Below are 19,021 nucleotides of genomic sequence, written 5' to 3'. Positions count from 1 at the left end.
AATAGCCCGACCAACGTCAATCCCTATTTAAGTACGCTGCCCTTTGTAGGCATGCATTTAAATAATGTATTATTTGATGATTCGCTTCCACACAGCACTAAGGCGGTAGCTATCCGAACGGTTAAAGTTATTTTGATTTATTTCAATTTCGATCGATTCTCTAATTAGTATTGGCCAGTAGTAGCTAGTTTTGCACAGAACTTCAACATCAAAATCAATTGAGTGTCCTTGTTGGCACGTGTGGTCTGGTACTGCTGACAGTTGCATTTGTGAGAATTTAATATTTCTCTGATGTTCTTTTAGTCTCGTGCTGATCATTCGTCCTGTTTGCCCAACATAACATTTACCACACGTGCAGTTAATCCTATACACACCTTCTGTTGATAGCTTTGGTAACACATATTTTGTACCAGATATTAGATTCTGTTTTGTATTTTCAAACATCTGGCGAGTTTATCAGTTACTCCCGCAATGTATGGTATTTTGATCGTTTTAATTACTTGGGCAGTTTCAATGCTCGTGATATTTGATTTGGATTTGGCATTCAATGCTCTGTTGATTTGTGCATCATTGTAACCGTTAATTTGCAGCCCTTCTTTAACATGTTGAATTTCACGTCTCAGACTGTCACCATCTGACACTTTCTTAGCTCGATGAATGAGCGTCTTGATAAGAGCAATTTTCTGTGTGGGGTGATGGTGGTTTACGTGACAACCCTTACTAGTTGGCTGTGTCGGGTGGTGGCGGGTTTTAACGACACATTTATATATTTACATGACATAACCCAAAAAAAACTCTATGATGGATAAGCGACATCATTAATAATATTCACAAAGTTTGCAGGACCCCAATACTCTGATCGCTCCGCTGGCTCCCAACCCAGGCCAGGATTACTTTCAAGATCACACTCCCCACCTTTAAAGATCTTGTGTGGACTCGCCCGTCCACCTCACCACTCTCGGTTCACTCTGCTCCCCTTCCCGCACGCACCGCTCCAGCAACCAAGGCGTTCTGTTGAAGTCCCCAGGCAACCGCCACTCAGTGTGAGGTCGCTCATTCCCCTCTAATGGACCCTGCGGTCAGGAACTCTCTGTCCCCCCAGCCGTACGTGATGTCCACTCCACGCGCCGAGTCACGTCCCGTCTCAAGATCTTGCTTTGCTGCTCCAACTGTCACTGCTCTCTCAACACTGCACGCACGTGCGGTTTCCGCATGGCGCTTTGAGACGTGACCGTGTTTAAATCCTGCTTAAACCCACATTTTATCGTAATTGTAGAGCCTGGCAGGAAGAGAAACGGTTTGGACAGGCAATTGACAATGTGTGTTCCAACACTGCCACCTGCCATAGAGCACACGCGAAGGGTTCAGCGCGGAGCGTGGTGGCGCGTGGGTAATTGGCATCACCGGTGCTGGTACAGTGCAAGTGCTGCACCGTCAATTCTGGAGGACTGCGAGACTTTAACTTTTTATTTGTTATCTGTCGCCACTGCGCGTTGCCCCGCGTCTCCCATCCCCCCTGGCGCTGCAGAGATGACACCGCCCTGAGCCCTGGGTTGCCGCTAACCACCGCGACCAATTCCACAGGGCGCCGATCCCATCTGGCGACTAATTGTCTCCTGGCCTGCCCCGTGTATATTGTAATATATTCTGTGGAAGAAAAATAAATAAATCCCCCAAAGAGTTGTGGCTGAAATTGATTTTTTTTTTACTGGGACCTGAGTTCCCCCGGAAAGCTGTGTTTTGAATGAGCAGACAGCTCTAATATCTGTCACTTGCGTATTCCGCTCGACGCTGTAACCGCAGTGCTGGAGCCGGCCCAATGGAGGCCCTAAGCAGAAACATTTTTTTTCAGGGCTCCTCCTTTTCAATTCATAAATTCCTAGTGGGGTGACAGAAGATATACACAGGGGAGACGTGGATATCTACCGAGACGAGAGAAATATAGACAACAACAGAGATGTAGTAAGATGAGAGAATAGATATTCAGACAAGAGAGTTAACAGATCGAATGGGGTTGCATGTTCATTATCTCGTTATGTTCATTAGGATTTGATGTTTAGCTGATATTTTGTGCATCCCGATTTTTTTACATATGCGAAGGTCCTCGACTTCCTTCAGAACCCTGCCCTTTTGCTTCGCTTTGCCCGTGCCCGGCACCGCCGCTTGGCTAAGAGGGGGCTGTTTCTCTGCCGACAGACTTTCCCGCAGTACTGGCCCGAGGAGGGCATGCTGCAGTACGGCCCCGTGCAGGTGGAGATCCTGTCCGCTTGCAAGGACGTGGACATCATCTCGCGGATATTCCGCATCTGCAACGTCTCCAGGGTAAATGCGACGGGACCACGCCCCGGGCGAACGCCGGCGAGCCCGCGACGTGCAATGGGACCAGGGGGGGGGCGATGATGACACTTCACGAGATGCTCGCGCTATTTTTCCGTCTGTGTGCTTTGTTTGTGAATTCGGTTCGAGAAAGTGGCATGTTTTGTATTTTATTTTTAGGAACCGGGAGCAATTTTGCTAATCAAATGCGGAGGGGGGGGGGAGCGCACAGTTATTAATTTCAGGGTCGTTAAATCTGACAATGCACTCACTGTTCGTTGTCAATTATGCAGACGGTAATGCGATTGCTTAATCTTGCTCCGAAGGTGAAATTTTCCATAATTTATTTCCTTTTGAGTCTCACGCTGGTGACTCCTGCCACTTACAGGAAGATTTTTTTCTTTTACTTTGAATGCACGGCGTTCAAAGCCAACTTGCCATTCGCATCTAATCTAACATTGCAAGTCTTATTTATTCAGCAGCTACAATTTCAAATCGGTGCTGAGTGACATTCTAACATTTGTGTGGCCAGGGCAAAAAAAAAATAAAGTTTGACGTGTATATATATATTTTTTATTTTTATATTCGTGTGCTCTCAACGCTTCAGCGTCGCCATCCTGGAAATTAGTTTTTATTTATTGAAGCCGCTCTTGTCATCTGTAGCAGCTCAGCGGCTGAGAAAAGCGCTTGCCATTTCCCACATATGCATGCGATGGCGCCTGGGCCAGGGTTGGCGACAGCTCCGCTGGTTGCCTCTGACCTCTAAAATGTCTCGTTAAATCTGACGGCGGAGCCGTGAATAGTCAAGCTGTTTACCGCACGCGCGCGTGTGTGTGTGCAATAAACGAATTGCGCACAACTGCAAACAGTGTTATGTCGTTGGCATCATTATTATTACTGCTGGTTATATAGAGGTCAATATACTCACTCGTTTGGAGTAATTATCCAAATGTTAATTCATTATGTTGGGAAACATTTTAAAATGGGTCGAGCATCACGTACGTATGTTGGACTTGTGGGGAGCAGTGGTGTCGTGGTTAGCGCGCTGCGCTATGAACCAGGCAACCCGAGTTCGATTCCTGCTCACAGCCAACACCAGTGACGATTATTTGAACCGGTCCTGGGCCTCCCCTAGGTTGACTCGGCCTCAAATGAGTACCTAGTGCGATGTGTAAAAACGTTGCCACGGGGGAAACAATGGCGGCCGTGCGTGGTGCTGGCCACCCACCCCTTCGTGTGCCGTTCCGGCCTTCATAGGTGCTCGCCCCAACGGTCTGTTTGTTGGACTTCGCCTGGCGGTAGATCGACCGCGGCCGACTGTGACGCTTGCTTCGTCAGACGACCTTCCCGCTCGTCGCAGGGAGCTTTGGGGTTGGCTGTCGCCTAACGGTCTCCGCTGTCGCCCCAGCCGCAGGACGGGCATCGCGAGGTGCAGCACTTCCAGTACCTGGGCTGGCCGTCGCACCGCGATGTGCCCACCTCGCCCGCCTCCTTCCTGCGCCTGGTGGGCCGCGTCGGGGCCTGGCAGGACCAGCTGGCCGAGGAGGAGGGCCGCACGCTCGTGCACTGCCTGTGAGGATACGCGCCGCACACACGGTTCAAGACACCGATCCCCCGTGTGTCACGTCGGGGCCACTCTTGTCTCCCCAGACATAATGTTTACACACCGTGCTCGGTGCTTCAAACTAAGGGAGGCCCATAACCATCTCAGATGTTTATCACCGAGGTTGGCCGCAAGCGGTAATTGAACTCGGGTTTGCAAGGTTTGTGGCGCGGTACGCTCACCACTGCTACCCGTGAACATCGACGTATGGACAACGTGCGCACATGTGCATTTACAAATGTTCATAGCGTATGTCGAGATGAGGGTGCCAGTGGTGTAGTCCATGAGGAGCGGAGGGACGAGACCGAGGCTGGGATAGGAGGATGCAGAAAACGAGATGCGAGCGTAGTGGAGAGGGCTGGAGGAGTGGCACACAACAGAAGCAGTTCGCGGAGAAAGAAAAATCTGAGCAGCCGAGCGCACGCAAGAGTGGGAACGATTGACCGAGGAGAAGAATAGCGTCTCAGGGGCATTCCGTTTACGTTCATCCACGGCCCCCACTCTGTTCCGCACACTCTGCTCACTCCGCATGATCTGCAGGGAATCCTGTTAAAACGTTGGCTGCACGCGACGGCAAAACACAACATGAAGCCCTTTGATGTTTTTGTTCCGCCTCTGGTGCCGATTTTTTACGAAGCTGAAAGTCAAACGGTTCTCAATGAGCAATGGCCGATTTCTCGTTCCAATTAGCCATCGTTCACACCGAGATAAAGTCAAGAGGATGTTGTTGTTCTGCCATACATTGAGCTTCATAGGGGACGGCATGTCAGCATGTTTTAAATAACCATTGAACCGTTGCGTATAAATATTGCGAGGATGCGCAGCACTTCATTTCATGGCCGCATTTTTTTTAGGCGTTTGTTGATGGCGATGACACAATTGCATCATCAGGCACCGACGAAGGATTGCGTTGGCTTGCAGAAGTGCAGAGCGTGTCAGTGGCCGGAACAGATTTGCAGGCGTGTCAGTGCTGCGCTCATGCACTCACGCACGCCAGCTCCATTAGTACGGAGAAGGGTGGATCAATACCAGCGATGCTCTGGTAGCTACGCAAGCAACAGTGTAACCAGCGTCATCGACTCGGATCCCTCGCAATCCACCTCTGGTTTCTGCAGCGACACGATGTTTATCGCACTTTCCCGTGTCCGCCTCGGACAGATGGCTTTGAGAGGAGGCGGCTACTCTGAACTACTCTCGGGCCGTGTTCTCACGGTTTGTGGTGCTGCTGTAGAGCTCTGGGCTCGAGTGATGTTCACACACTCACACACACACTCACGCAGGCACAAAGACAAAAATCCCCTAGATAGCCTTAACAGACGGTTGAGACAAGTGTGGTTAACGAGCACATATGAAGGCCGGAAAAGCACACGAGGGGGTGGGTGGCCAGCACCACGCCCGGCCGCCTTTGTCTCCCTAGTGGCGATGTTTAAACATCACACCAGGTACTCATTTGAGGCTGAGTCGGCCTCGGGGAGGTCCAGGACCGGTTCAGATACTCACCAATGGAGTTGGCCGTGAGTGGGAATCAAACTCTGGTCGCCGGGTTCGTAGCCCAGCACGCCAACCGCGACACTACCGCTCCCCACACACACATTCATAAGCACTCTCAGTCACGCACACACATGCATTCTTTGTTACATATAAATGCGCATACATTCCTAGAAACGCATAAAAATACAGCCACTCACATGCACACTGACATGTACACACACACACACAGATAAAGATCCCCCGTGTAGCCTTCAACAGACCGTTGGCTAAGTAGCCGGTAGGGACCACCAAAGCAGGCCGGCACGGCAACAAGGGGGGTTGACGTGGCTGCCTTTGTCTCCCCCCAGTGCTGATGTTAACAACACTTATTTAAGGCTGAGTCGACATAGGGGATGCCCGGGACCAGCTCAGATATTCTCAACGAACGGTAGCCCGTGGGGGTCTGGTGCAGCGCGTTGACCACAACGCCACCACTGCACGCGCACACGCTTAAGATGCACGTATGCTGAAACGTACGAGCTCACACACACGCACTCACTAGAGTGACACGGTCTGAAATGTTCCGGAAAATCTAATCCCATAATTACAAGCACAGGCACAGCGTAATGTAATAGTTGTGCACTTTGCAAACATCATTTTGCGAGATTTACTACTCGTCGTTAACAGCTGTGTTGCAAAGCGAGCTCCGGCCCGACCATCGACGGGATTTGCAATCCCCCTTCTAAACTGTCTCGCGGCACCTTTAATCTCACGTGTAATATCGCGGCGGTGTGACGGTGACTTGACTCTGACACTGCCTGCCCCTTAAGCCGGAAAAGTTTTCAGTCAGAATTTGCATCTAAATCGTGTGTGCACAGCATCGCGTTCTCACCAATTTGCACGCGGCCTCTGCAAAGCCACGTTCATTAAAGCAGCGAGCGCGTGGGCAGGGGGGGGACACTCGCTTGGTTCCACGTAGGCTGCCGCCCCACCCCCGGCCCACTCCTCCCTAGTAAGATGATTCATCCACAGCGCAGGGGTTGGTCCCTCGGCGCTGCGCCCCCCCCCCCCCCCCACGGGGTTAACGAGCCGCGGTGCGTCCGCTCGCACTTGATGGCCCCAACGGGCTCGTCGTGCCCGTGGGGAGTTATCGCTCGCGAGGGTGGCTGCTACCTCTGTGGGTACAAAGGGACCGAGACGTATCGTGGTCACTTCTGTCACTAAGGGCCGTTTGCAGCGACAGCCGTGACTGAGATTGTGTCTTCACACGTGGTGGCCCGCCAGGCTGCCGGGCTGGGCCCTGCACCACCGAATGTCCCTTTTGGCCCAAGCAAGTTCACTTTCCTATTCTTGGTTCTTTTGGTAAAGTCACGTAGAAGGGAAATAATAAAATAATAAAATATAAAACAATAAAATTTTCACGGCGTTTCGACTGCAACACAAGCAATCATCATCAGGTGTCGAAACGTCGTGATAATTTAATTGTTTTATATTTTTCTTATTTTATTGTTTCCCTTCTACGTGACTTGACCGAAAGAACCAAGAATATGAATCCCTGCAGTCACGAAAGCTTTAAATCAAAAGTTCACTTTCCTTAGCGGTGAACTCATGTACCAAGAGGAGCTGGAACCGGCCCTGCTGCTCACTTAGAAAAAAACTCATGTCATGGACAAGAAGAACGATCTGCCAGTATCTGAGCAGGTGAGATCTACAGGTAAATGGATTTTCCTGAGTGGTGTATTTTTTTAATAGAACTGACAAAAAAATTATCTAAGTTTTCCGGGAAGACTTACGGCTTTCCCAGGACAGCTATCTGAAAGAGAGGGCGATCGTGAGACAGGTGGCAAGCCTCCTCCTCCTGTGCGAGCAGTTGCTCGCTGCCCGCATGGCGGTGACCAGAGGGGCTGGGCACGGAGGGCGGCTGCCAAATCTCAGAGCTGCGAGCGGCGTTGAATATTTACAAGTGCAGGGAAACTTTACAGATTTTTTCCCAAATTTGTGAATGCGTCGTAAACCGTGCGTAACAAACGAGTCACGGCTGACGAGTGACAGGGTCATTACCGTGGATTACTTCCAAGAGCTTCCACATTCTTTGTTGACCCGGCGCTCTGTTTATGTCGAGGCCAGAACTCCACACGTACATGCGCAGGCGTAAGCAAACGCTGCAAAACAGACGACGCTTGATACATCGTTGTAATGCGGACAGTTATGAGCATAAAGTCTGCGTGCAACATTTATATGTTCTCGAAATATTTATGAGAGCTGATGAAAAGCTCGCTCGGCCTTTCTATTTTGCATAATTCATTCCCATGTCAATCAGGCGAGGGTGAGCACGGCACCCTGTCAGGCGCGCCTCGCCGTCCATCATCGAGCGGGAACATTTTTGTTGTCGTTGTAAACGGCCGCTTTCTCCGAGGCTCTGCGTTTGAGCACTCCGCGTCCCGCTCCTGGCCGGCCGGGAGGAAGCCGTGTCCTGGCACCAGCACGAGGACAAAGTGACTCACAATTCGCCTGCGTTGCTTTCACTGGCTGTCGAGGAGGGGTGTGGGAGTGTGGGGTTGCCACCCGTCCAGGTTTTCCCCCGGATCACTCCTGTTGAGGTGGCTGCTGCTGTCCTGAGAAATCTGAAAACCTTCCCCAGAACGTTCAAATTCTCGGTTTTCAGTCGGTTTCGTGATAAAACACCGCTCAAGGCGACACACTTACACACCATTCTCCCCACGTCTGATATTGGGAGACATCCTTCAATTGCGTGATGCGTCCCAGCTTTTTTTGTGCACCTCATCGAGATGGCAACTGCAGCTCGCTGCACGAGTGCAGTGGCGGGGCAGAGGAGATGGCGATGTCACGTCGTCTCTGCGTTACGGAGCCTCAGGCTGCCTCGGGCAGGCCCGCGGAACCGGTTGCTTGCCGAGTGGGAATACCGATGGCGGGAAGCGACACGTCCACGCACGCTTTACCCCACTTCTGTCGCTATGAGAGGTCCTTGCAGCGACAGCAGCAGGGATTAATTTCTCACCGAATAGTTTCAAGGGCACTGGCAGAACGGCGTAGTTAGGCACGTGACTAGGAGCCCCAACAGTAGCGAAAGAGGTACAGTATATTGGATGTTGTGTGCTAGGTTCAGAAATATTTTCCAGGTTGAAATTAAACTCTGGGCGGAAGTGAATGGGTGTGCTAAAATTCAATATATACTGTTGTTGTAAACTTCTACAATCTATCCACCTCGTACCCGATTGGTGCGGCTTGCGTGCTTGCAGTGATGGATAAATGTGAGTCGTGAGCGGGAACGGAACGTTCGTGATGACATCGACTCGAAACTCAGCAGACCGGAATGTGTGCAGGCTGGAGACATGAGCAAGAGTAATATTACACACAAGGTGGTTTACAGACTGCAACACAGGAGATCGTGACAATTGGATTGTTCCTCCCATTATGCCTTGCATGTCAAGTGATATATATACGTCTTGACTTAAAGCTTTCGTGACTGCAGGAATTCATATTATTTGGGTCTTTCGGTAAAGTCACGTAGATAGGTCCAAAGATAATAACAAAAAACTACGACGTTTTGATCGCAACACAACCGCTTGTGTACCGAAAGCCCCAAAGAATATGACATATATACACATTAACCTCTTGGAGAATTGACTTTAATAAACAAGCATGCCGTCTTATTGAGGGTTTGTGTGTAGCCATAGGTTCCAGTTTCAAGTTGATTTTGTGTAACCAGGGAGAGAACTCAAGAGGACCAGGATAGAGGAATCTCATTGGCAAGATTGACCCGGGTTACCACAATGGTAAAAGCCAAACAATAAAAATCGGCACAAAAATGGGAGTGTCACAGGACGCATGAAAAATAATCCTCAAACGTCAATTCCCTGTGGCGCAAATAGGCTCTGGGGCAGACCACGTTGCGGTTCAGTTGGCCGTGACGTCAAGCTCATCGGTCCGTGAGCCCCGCAAGAGCCCGGCTCGAAGGCTTCCGTGCTGCCGTCCGGCAATCGGTAGCGTCTGGGTGGACCGAGCCGAGATGACCACGGGAGGGGATACGAACGATCGTCGTGACTTTCGGCGGACGGAGAGTGACTGTGACCCTGGCGTGCGTGGCTCGGCATTGGCAGGAACGGCGGCGGTCAGAGCGGCACGTACTGCGCCGTCAGCATCCTGTGCGACATGGTGAAGGGTCAGAGCGTGGCCGACGTGTTCACGGCCGTCAAGACGCTGCGCAACAACAAGCCCAACATGGTGGAGACGCTGGTGAGTGGCGGGCGGGCGGGCGAACACGGAGCCACTCAGCGGCCGTGGACGCGGGGTGAGGGGCGATGGCTGCTGGGCCCATACTTGGGTTCGAATCCCAGTTTTGGCTGCCTGTAAGTAAAACCGGCTTCTCAAGCGCAGCGATCTGGTGGCCACAGCCCAGTCACTGCACAATAAACCCCACCCCATTAAATTGGGCATTGCGCTAAATTCGGTGAAATTCCACCTCTGGGAATTAAATGTAGGTGACTGTCTTACAATGAACATTACTCTCATGCATGATGGGTGGAAAAGTGCTATGCTGTGACTGTGTGGACCAGAAGGGATCTGGAGTTAGCTCTGTGATATCCACTTCTGTGGGCTGTTTTCTAATACGAGGTGTTGCGCTGCTGTGAGATGTATGAATACATCTCGATTGCAACATCGAAACTGTGGTCGATTGTCCCCTTAGCGGTGCTGAACACTGCTGACCACCTTTGGGCCTGTGTGCAAGAGCCATGATGATGATAATGAGAATAATAAAAACCCATCTGCACCGCCGTTGCAAATTCGAGGGGGCTCCGTGTGAAATCAAATTCAAGCTTCCGTGGAGGTGCTCAGCGAGCGGAACAGACACGCGCTAATCGCTTGGCTAAAAATGATGTTGCTGTGGGGCAAACACGGTGGTGGAGTGCATCACGCGGCATGGATAAAGAGCACGTGCGTGCGTGTGTGTGCCAGCGGCTCTGACGTGTTAAGTCCCTTGTAGGGTAGGGGCACACGCTACAGCTTCTCCAGTGCGCCTGCAATACGTCGTCTAAAAACCACAAAGACAAAGAATCCCCGCGTAGGCTATACAGAGTGTTGGGTCAAGTGCTGCAGCGAGCAACTATTATCGTCTTCACGGTGCATGCGAGGGTGGTGTGGTCACCAGCACTTCCGGCCAACTCTGTCTCCCGAGTGCTGATGTTTACACATCGCACCAGCTACTGATTTAAGGCTGAGTCAGCTTAAGGTTGAGGCTCAGAAAATCACCACTGATGTTAGAACTGCTGTTTGTGTTAAGTTTGTTGTCCTTCCCCCGCACCGTCCATTAGCATGATTGGCTATGTACAGCACAAAAGAAGTTCAACATATATACATACCTTGCTAGCGTTCCCCACAGTAACCAACGCAACCGCGCAAGCACACACGCACGCACACGGAGGTCTGAGTTCCATTTGGTGCTGGAGGGGGTTATGATGGATGAGCTGTGCCACCAGTAGCAAGGGGATGTGCTGGGAGCTCTGCATTGTCACCGTGCCATTGGCATCGATAGTCAGCCGGGTAATGAAGACAGCCGGGGGGCAACAGACGATGTAAGTGGGTCAGCGGGATATCTCGAGAGGACGATCATTTCGCGGCTGATTTGGCAATGATCTCTGCAGACCACCCCCCAAAAAAACAAATTAAGCGCAGGAGAGACAGGAGGAAAGCTTGCTGGGCTCTCTAGAGAGACAGGAGGAGAGCTTGCTGAGCTCTCTAGAGAGACAGGAGGAAAGCTTGCTGGGCTCTCTAGAGAGACAGGAGGAGAGCTTGCTGGGCTCTCTAGAGAGACAGGAGGAGAGCTTGCTGGGCTCTCTAGAGAGACAGGAGGAAAGCTTGCTGGGCTCTCTAGAGAGACAGGAGGAGAGCTTGCTGGGCTCTCTAGAGAGACAGGAGGAGAGCTTGCTGAGCTCTCTAGAGAGACAGGAGGAAAGCTTGCTGGGCTCTCTAGAGAGACAGGAGGAGAGCTTGCTGGGCTCTCTAGAGAGACAGGAGGAGAGCTTGCTGAGCTCTCTAGAGTGGCAGGAGGAGAGCTTGCTGAGCTCTCTAGAGTGGCAGGAGGAGAGCTTGCTGGGCTCTCTAGAGAGACAGGAGGAAAGCTTGCTGGGCTCTCTAGAGAGACAGGAGGAGAGCTTGCTGAGCTCTCTAGAGTGGCAGGAGGAGAGCTTGCTGAGCTCTCTAGAGTGGCAGGAGGAGAGCTTGCTGAGCTCTCTAGAGAGACAGGAGGAAAGCTTGCTGGGCTCTCTAGAGAGACAGGAGGAGAGCTTGCTGAGCTCTCTAGAGTGGCAGGAGGAGAGCTTGCTGAGCTCTCTAGAGTGGCAGGAGGAGAGCTTGCTGGGCTCTCTAGAGAGACAGGAGGAAAGCTTGCTGGGCTCTCTAGAGAGACAGGAGGAGAGCTTGCTGAGCTCTCTAGAGTGGCAGGAGGAGAGCTTGCTGAGCTCTCTAGAGTGGCAGGAGGAGAGCTTGCTGAGCTCTCTAGAGTGGCAGGAGGAGAGCTTGCTGAGCTCTCTAGAGTGGCAGGAGGAGAGGTTGCTGAGCTCTCTAGAGAGACAGGAGGAGAGGTTGCTGAGCTCTCTAGAGTGGCAGGAGGAGAGCTTGCTGAGCTCTCTAGAGTGGCAGGAGGAGAGCTTGCTGAGCTCTCTAGAGTGGCAGGAGGAGAGGTTGCTGAGCTCTCTAGAGTGGCAGGAGGAGAGGTTGCTGAGCTCTCTAGAGTGGCAGGAGGAGAGCTTGCTGAGCTCTCTAGAGAGGCAGGAGGAGAGCTTGCTGAGCTCTCTAGAGTGGCAGGAGGAGAGGTTGCTGAGCTCTCTAGAGTGACAGGAGGAGAGCTTGCTGAGCTCTCTAGAGTGGCAGGAGGAGAGCTTGCTGAGCTCTCTAGAGAGGCAGGAGGAGAGCTTGCTGGGCTCTCTAGAGAGACAGGAGGAGAGCTTGCTGAGCTCTCTAGAGAGACAGGAGGAGAGGTTGCTGAGCTCTCTAGAGAGACAGGAGGAGAGCTTGCTGAGCTCTCTAGAGAGGCAGGAGGAGAGCTTGCTGAGCTCTCTAGAGAGGCAGGAGGAGAGCTTGCTGAGCTCTCTAGAGAGACAGGAGGAGAGCTTGCTGAGCTCTCTAGAGAGGCAGGAGGAGAGCTTGCTGAGCTCTCTAGAGAGACAGGAGGAGAGCTTGCTGAGCTCTCTAGAGAGGCAGGAGGAGAGCTTGCTGGGCTCTCTAGAGAGACAGGAGGAGAGCTTGCTGGGCTCTCTAGAGTGACAGGAGGAGAGCTTGCTGAGCTCTCTAGAGAGACAGGAGGAGAGCTTGCTGGGCTCTCTAGAGTGACAGGAGGAGAGGTTGCTGAGCTCTCTAGAGAGACAGGAGGAGAGGTTGCTGAGCTCTCTAGAGTGACAGGAGGAGAGGTTGCTGAGCTCTCTAGAGAGACAGGAGGAGAGGTTGCTGAGCTCTCTAGAGAGACAGGAGGAGAGCTTGCTGAGCTCTCTAGAGAGACAGGAGGAGAGGTTGCTGAGCTCTCTAGAGAGGCAGGAGGAGAGCTTGCTGAGCTCTCTAGAGAGACAGGAGGAGAGCTTGCTGAGCTCTCTAGAGAGGCAGGAGGAGAGCTTGCTGAGCTCTCTAGAGAGACAGGAGGAGAGCTTGCTGAGCTCTCTAGAGAGACAGGAGGAGAGCTTGCTGAGCTCTCTAGAGAGACAGGAGGAGAGCTTGCTGAGCTCTCTAGAGAGACAGGAGGAGAGCTTGCTGAGCTCTCTAGAGAGACAGGAGGAGAGCTTGCTGAGCTCTCTAGAGAGACAGGAGGAGAGCTTGCTGAGCTCTCTAGAGAGACAGGAGGAGAGCTTGCTGAGCTCTCTAGAGAGACAGGAGGAGAGCTTGCTGAGCTCTCTAGAGAGACAGGAGGAGAGGTTGCTGAGCTCTCTAGAGAGACAGGAGGAGAGCTTGCTGAGCTCTCTAGAGAGACAGGAGGAGAGCTTGCTGAGCTCTCTAGAGAGGCAGGAGGAGAGGTTGCTGAGCTCTCTAGAGAGACAGGAGGAGAGGTTGCTGAGCTCTCTAGAGATGGTCCGGTGGTGGCGATGGGACCTCCACAAATGCGGGGTCGGAGATAGACGCCAAAGCCACCCTAGACCCGGCTCGCCGTACACCGTGCTGCTCGCCGCGCCTTCGGGAGCGTTCGGATTTTTACTCCAAATATTTCACCCTTGCAAAATCCCTCGTAATGGAAAACCCCGTTTGCAACTGCGTCCAGGGTGTCATTAACACATACGTGGCAATGACACCGTGTACGCAAACATACATGCGGTATATGCATTTGTAAAATGAATATCAAACCCAATGAAACGTATCACTCCCAGTGTGTAGCCAGTTTGAGAGTGGGAACCAACAGAGGCCAGGTGAATTAATGCCCTTTCCTGGACAGGAAAGCCTCACCGAGTCTCGCGACTGTAACGAGTGTTTGGATTCATGTGCGGCAAGATCTGTGAGTGATCATCGTCACTGCTGGATGAATGTCTCCCAAAAGCTGTCACCGTCTCAGTCTGGCGATGTCCCAATCTCATCCAGCACCTGCGCACGAGCCGATGCTATTGCTTCATCTCCACAGCGATCGCCCTATGGGTGGGTTCCCTCCTTTGGCTGCCAATCTGTTGTTAGTGTTGACCACCGGCCATCGTCCCATCCAGTGACATCTCCTGCCTGACCAAGCCCGCTTACTTCTTTTTTACGGTCAAAAAAGCACAAGCCCCCAGAGTGCCTGGAGAAAGCTGTCTCTCAAAGTTCCACACAGACAGACTCAATTGTCCGTCCATCTGCCGCTATCTCCTGGCGGACCTTACAGTGTGGAAAGCACTGGTCTGTGTCTGTGTGTGTGTGAAGGCTATTTAAGTGGGTGACCTTCAAACGCAAATTGGCAAAAGAATTGTGGACTGTGGACACAAGGGCATTGGCACTGAATGATGATATTAACAGACGCATTGTCACAAACCTGCCATGTGGGCTACTTCAAAGTGTACAGGGGTGAAATTCTGAGCTGAGTGGCTATCTCAGCGCGGCGGTGACGCAACAAAGACACCACCAGGGACGGATTGAACGCCACTGCCCCATCTGGAAAATGGTTGAAATAATTGAAGCTCGAGGGTCATTGTGGCCAGAGCCTTTGATGACAATGCACCACGCCATCGCTTCCTTCCTTCTGCCACCCTCGGCTTTTCCAAATTTGTAACACTCATCCTCTCACCCAACGTGTGACAATCTGGCTCTTGGTGTTCATGGCACAATTGCAGATATTCAGTCACCGCCTATTACCTGCTTTGGCATGTGGGTGATGAATATAGACATTGGCAAAACAGTGGTGCATAAAAAAACACTAACCTGAAAATGTTGCAAAAATGCACTTAGAGAGAAGTGCATGCTTGGCATCGCTCAAAGAGACAGGAAGAGGTACATGACTTAGAGAGCACAAGCCGGTTAGAAGCATCACGTTGACTTCTTTGTTTGTATAGCATTAAAAAATAACACAGCAGGCTACAATTGTATTGTTAACATTGTAAGCGACTCCAAGGCATGCGAGGTGGTAGCTGAGTGGGAGTCGGCTTGTTCCACCAGAGTACGCGTGCTGTATTGGGGCAGTCATCGGTGATATGCCTGACGGTTTGCACCGCGCCACATTAAACAATAAATCGCATTGAGTTGGTGAACGTGAGCGGGCTTGGGCAGGGCAACGTGTGACCGAGGACACTTCTGCCGTGGAGGTGGAGCGACCGAGCGGGAGCCAGGGGAGATTGTCGCATTGCGACACCGCGGGAAACGGCTCCGGCCTGCGCAGGCCTGACTCCGGCGGTGGGAGAGGACACGGCTCTTCTCCACTGCTGGATGGCTGCCGGCTTGTTTACGAGCAGGCGTGGGACGCGACGGCCACCGCGGTTTACGAGAGGCCGATCGATGCCGGTGATGCTGGTGGCTTAAGGACAATAAACAGGAATCAAATTAGAACGGTCAATCAGCTCCTTTATTTATAAACTGATAAGAAGCCGTTGACATGCGTGTGCTCCTTTGCATGTGGAACGGGTGGCAATCGCAGGAGCATTTGAAATCAAATTGGACTGTAATCCGAGTCAATTTCTTGTCTACAAAAGGAGGCCAAAATAATGTATTTGTGTAAATATATATTTACATAGAAGTCAGAAGCCACACCAAGTTATTATTGGGCTTAGTTTGAAGCTTCTCATTTACGTATTAATGATGTCACATAGAGTTTATAGATGTTAAGGGTGAAAGTAATGGAAACGCTTAAGCTTGTGTCTAATTTCAGTTTCTCAGCTGGACGACGTCTTGACAGCCGTAATCGAGGCTGAAAGCCTCCGTTGTGCTTTAAGCGAGTGGCAGTGCGGGGTGCGATGCTCACAATTGGCTCGGAAAAGTGCATCTTGCTGCTATGTGTCGGTCGGTCACTCCTTTGTTTAAACCGGGTAACAGACTGACATCACCTCTTTTCCCACTCGTACATCCGAGCCGAGTCTGCACAGTGGCTTGTCGGTACGAGTGGTTTTCCACTGCTGAACCGAGCCGGATCCAAACCATAAAACCGGCCTCGCAAGATGTCCGAGTCTGGCTTGGGCCATGCATGACCAGGGCCGGTAATTAATCGTTTTGGTCCACACGTTGGTGTCAGTCGGCACACCGTGAGGGCACCGCGCCATTGTGGTCACCTGCTTGTGTCCCGACTCACCCAGTGTCACGGCTCGGCTTTTGCAGTGGAAAACCAACCCGGCACTTCCTGAGCCGCGTGCCGAGCGAGCTCGGTACGGCCCCGGCATGGCTCAGCTGTGCAGTGGAAATGGGGTGTAGGACTATAAGATGCCTGCCTCATGTAGAGTTTGTTTTAAGGCAAATGTTTGCAAGTAAGGAATTTCACGCGAGTTATTTTTTTTGCAGCTACTTGAAATACGAGTTGTGGTTTTCTGTATTGGGCATTTCCTCTCTCGATTCAACTGCTGAGGATGTCTGCAGTAGCGCATGGTGAAACGTTGACGGAAGAAATGCTCAATGCGGACACCGGCCATGTTTACTGGACATCTGTGAAAAAGAGCTTTATAGCTCATGGGATTCCTCCTGCAGTATAAATAAATATTCAGATTTTGATTCTGAAACCTACATTTGAATAATGAGTCCAGTCTATCATAGCAGCCCCATTGAGAGGGTAAGAGCAAGGGCGCAGCCCTGCAATTGCTCGCTCACACCACTGCTGGTGGAAGGGCCTCCACTAAATGGAGCTGTAGAGGGTATTTTCCCTACTACTCTACGCTGATCACACGTGCTGGCAGAGGTGGGAGTGCCCGCACGTGACTTCACTACATACAACCCGTGGGTCACAGACGAACCATGGTGTGCCCATTTATACCGCTCGGTGGACAGAGGTGGGGACATTAAAGAAACTTGCCCCACAATTGTTTTAAGACTGCCGTGACAGTCGATGGAATACAACCAGCGGACCCCTGAACTGCAGGTCCTCTGTGCTACCGTTCACACCACGGCAGATCTGATCAGGAACATACGCTATGTGCCAGTCTCGAGGTTGCCGCCTTGCAGGCGTGTGATGCGTGCTGCTGTTGTTCTTATGTCCACAGGAGCAATACCGCTTCTGCTACGACACGGCGCTGGAGTTCCTGAGCCAGTTCCAGCCGTAGAGTGGAGACTCGCTGTCTCTCTGCAGCTACCCGCGTTCCCGTCCAGCACAGCCGAGGGGACCCTGTCGCGCTCCCACGCGGTCCCCGCGTCTCCAGCGGGGGGGGGGAGGGGAGCGAGGCGGTGGGCTGGGGGGGGGGGTGCAGCGCGAGTGAGGGGTCAGGGGTGAAGGGAAAGCGGCGCGGAGCGGGGATTTGAGATGGAGCGCGAGCGAGTAAGACTCCGAGCAAATGAGAGCCGGCGGAGCGCAGAGGTTATGAGGAGGAGCAGCAGCGGGCGGTAGAGGAGGGGGGAGGTCCGCGGACAGCCGGAGAACTTGAGAGCCAGGCGAGACGGGAGAGGGGAGAGACTGAGAGTGAAGAGTGAAGATGGAAGGAGCAGGTGGAGAGGGAAGGACGGAGGGGGAGAGAGGCGTCGATGAGCCGCGTCTCCTCGCTCTCGGCACTGCACCGAGAGCTCAGCTGCTCGCTCGCTCGCGTCTCGCTGCCGCTTCTGTAGGTGCCCCAACCCCTCCCCGCATCATGACCTTGCCCTTTGGAATTTAACTGTCCGTTTTTATACATTTGCACTAACTGTTGCGTATATTGATGTTGTTTGAGGCATAGGCGTTTAATATGCAGTGGGGGGAAAAAAGTGGGGGTTTTTTCCCGTATATTTGCTTGGCATTTGTGATTTGAGTTGGTCATGTTTTTGTACCGTAAGATTTTATTTTCCTTGACTTTGGTTGCCAAGTCTTTTAGACCTCCACGCGTACACCGAGCGACTTAATTATTTTGAATTTCGAATCCTTACGTTGAAGAAACAATGCAGCGAAATGTAATTTAAATAATGCTATCTAGACGCAGTGCTGAATGTTAATATACTTGCAGATGATATAAACTAAAACGGAATTTTTCGAGTGGATTGTGACATAACGGGGCGAGCTTCGGTGTGAGAAAATGCCTGGATATTTGTATTTTTTTAAATCTACGGATTGCTGCTTGACAGCGTCAAGTCGTGAGATGATTGTGGTGCCCGTGGGTCTGCGAGCCGAACGAACGCGCGCGCCGCCGAACCCTACGCTCGAGCCTGTAGCGGCCGGCCCCGCAGTTGAGGCCGGCCGGGCGTGCACGCCGTCGTCCCGTCCCGCGTCTTGTTCGCCACAATGCGAGAGGGGGGGGGGCAGCAGGCCTCTACGCGAATCACCGACGAGTCGGGGGGGGGGGGGGTTGTGGTTCGCGTTGGCCCTTGTTGCGACTGCCGAGGTGTGCGGGGTCTGTCCGCCCGCTCGCGTGACGGTGCTACGGCACCGGACGTGCCGGTGCTCGCCGTTTGCCGGCCCACGTGGAGCGAGCGACAAAACAAAAAATTACAGTTTGGAGAACTGCATCAGAATGCCGTCGCTCAAACGGTACGAAGTCGTGCTACCTTTCAGATGCTGTGGGCGCTTACTAATACAAGCTCTCATTATTCGCTCGCAGTGCTGTTCGATACCAGGGCAGCAGCTCGCTCGCTCACCCGTTCGTCGTTGGGTCCGATCCTCTTCTGCGTTAACGTCAAATCGTGCAACGTGAAGTCAGCCTCGTGTATTATTGCAACGCGTCTGGGAAGCACACGCACGTCCTATGTTGCTTCGCATACGGTTACAGAGCGTGAGTAGCGATCTTCTCTGCACCTCGAACAAACTCGTGTTCAAGTCCACGGACACAATGGCTTGGGTGACGGGGGGGCCGGTGAGCACACACACTGCCATTGCCTCTGTTTCGTAGAGACCGAGCTTTCAGCGGACCTTCACCAGGGCCGACGAGAGGTCCCTGGAGGCCCTCGTTCCACCATCCACGGGCCGGTTGTGGGGCCTTCAATTATGTGAGGCCTGGGGAAAGTTTTCCCTTTCGCCCCCCTGCCTCCCCCTCTTGATGGCCCTGGACTTCACTCACTGACAATTTTTTCCCACTT

At 52.3% G+C, this 19,021-nt stretch overlaps 1 protein-coding gene across 10 annotated transcripts in view; it reads left to right on the top strand.

The window, feature by feature from the left end:
• The window catches only part of LOC144938578 (receptor-type tyrosine-protein phosphatase kappa-like), a 195,089-nt gene extending 177,887 nt beyond the window's left edge, over positions 1–17,202 (top strand). For all 10 annotated transcript variants that reach the window (XM_078866540.1, XM_078866538.1, XM_078866534.1 and 7 more), the window contains 4 exons: positions 2,197–2,322; positions 3,725–3,888; positions 9,511–9,646; positions 17,029–17,202. In XM_078866540.1, the coding sequence (XP_078722666.1) occupies positions 2,197–2,322; positions 3,725–3,888; positions 9,511–9,646; positions 17,029–17,088 (486 nt within the window). In that variant the 3' untranslated portion in view covers positions 17,089–17,202. The remainder of the gene's footprint in view (positions 1–2,196; positions 2,323–3,724; positions 3,889–9,510; positions 9,647–17,028) is intronic.
• The last annotated feature ends 1,819 nt before the right edge of the window (positions 17,203–19,021 follow it).

Source organism: Lampetra fluviatilis, chromosome 22 (assembly GCF_964198595.1).
Source record: "Lampetra fluviatilis chromosome 22, kcLamFluv1.1, whole genome shotgun sequence".
Taxonomy (NCBI): Eukaryota; Metazoa; Chordata; class Hyperoartia; order Petromyzontiformes; family Petromyzontidae; genus Lampetra; species Lampetra fluviatilis.
Note: the sequence above shows the minus strand (reverse complement) of the source record. Positions and strands in the feature narration are given on the sequence as shown.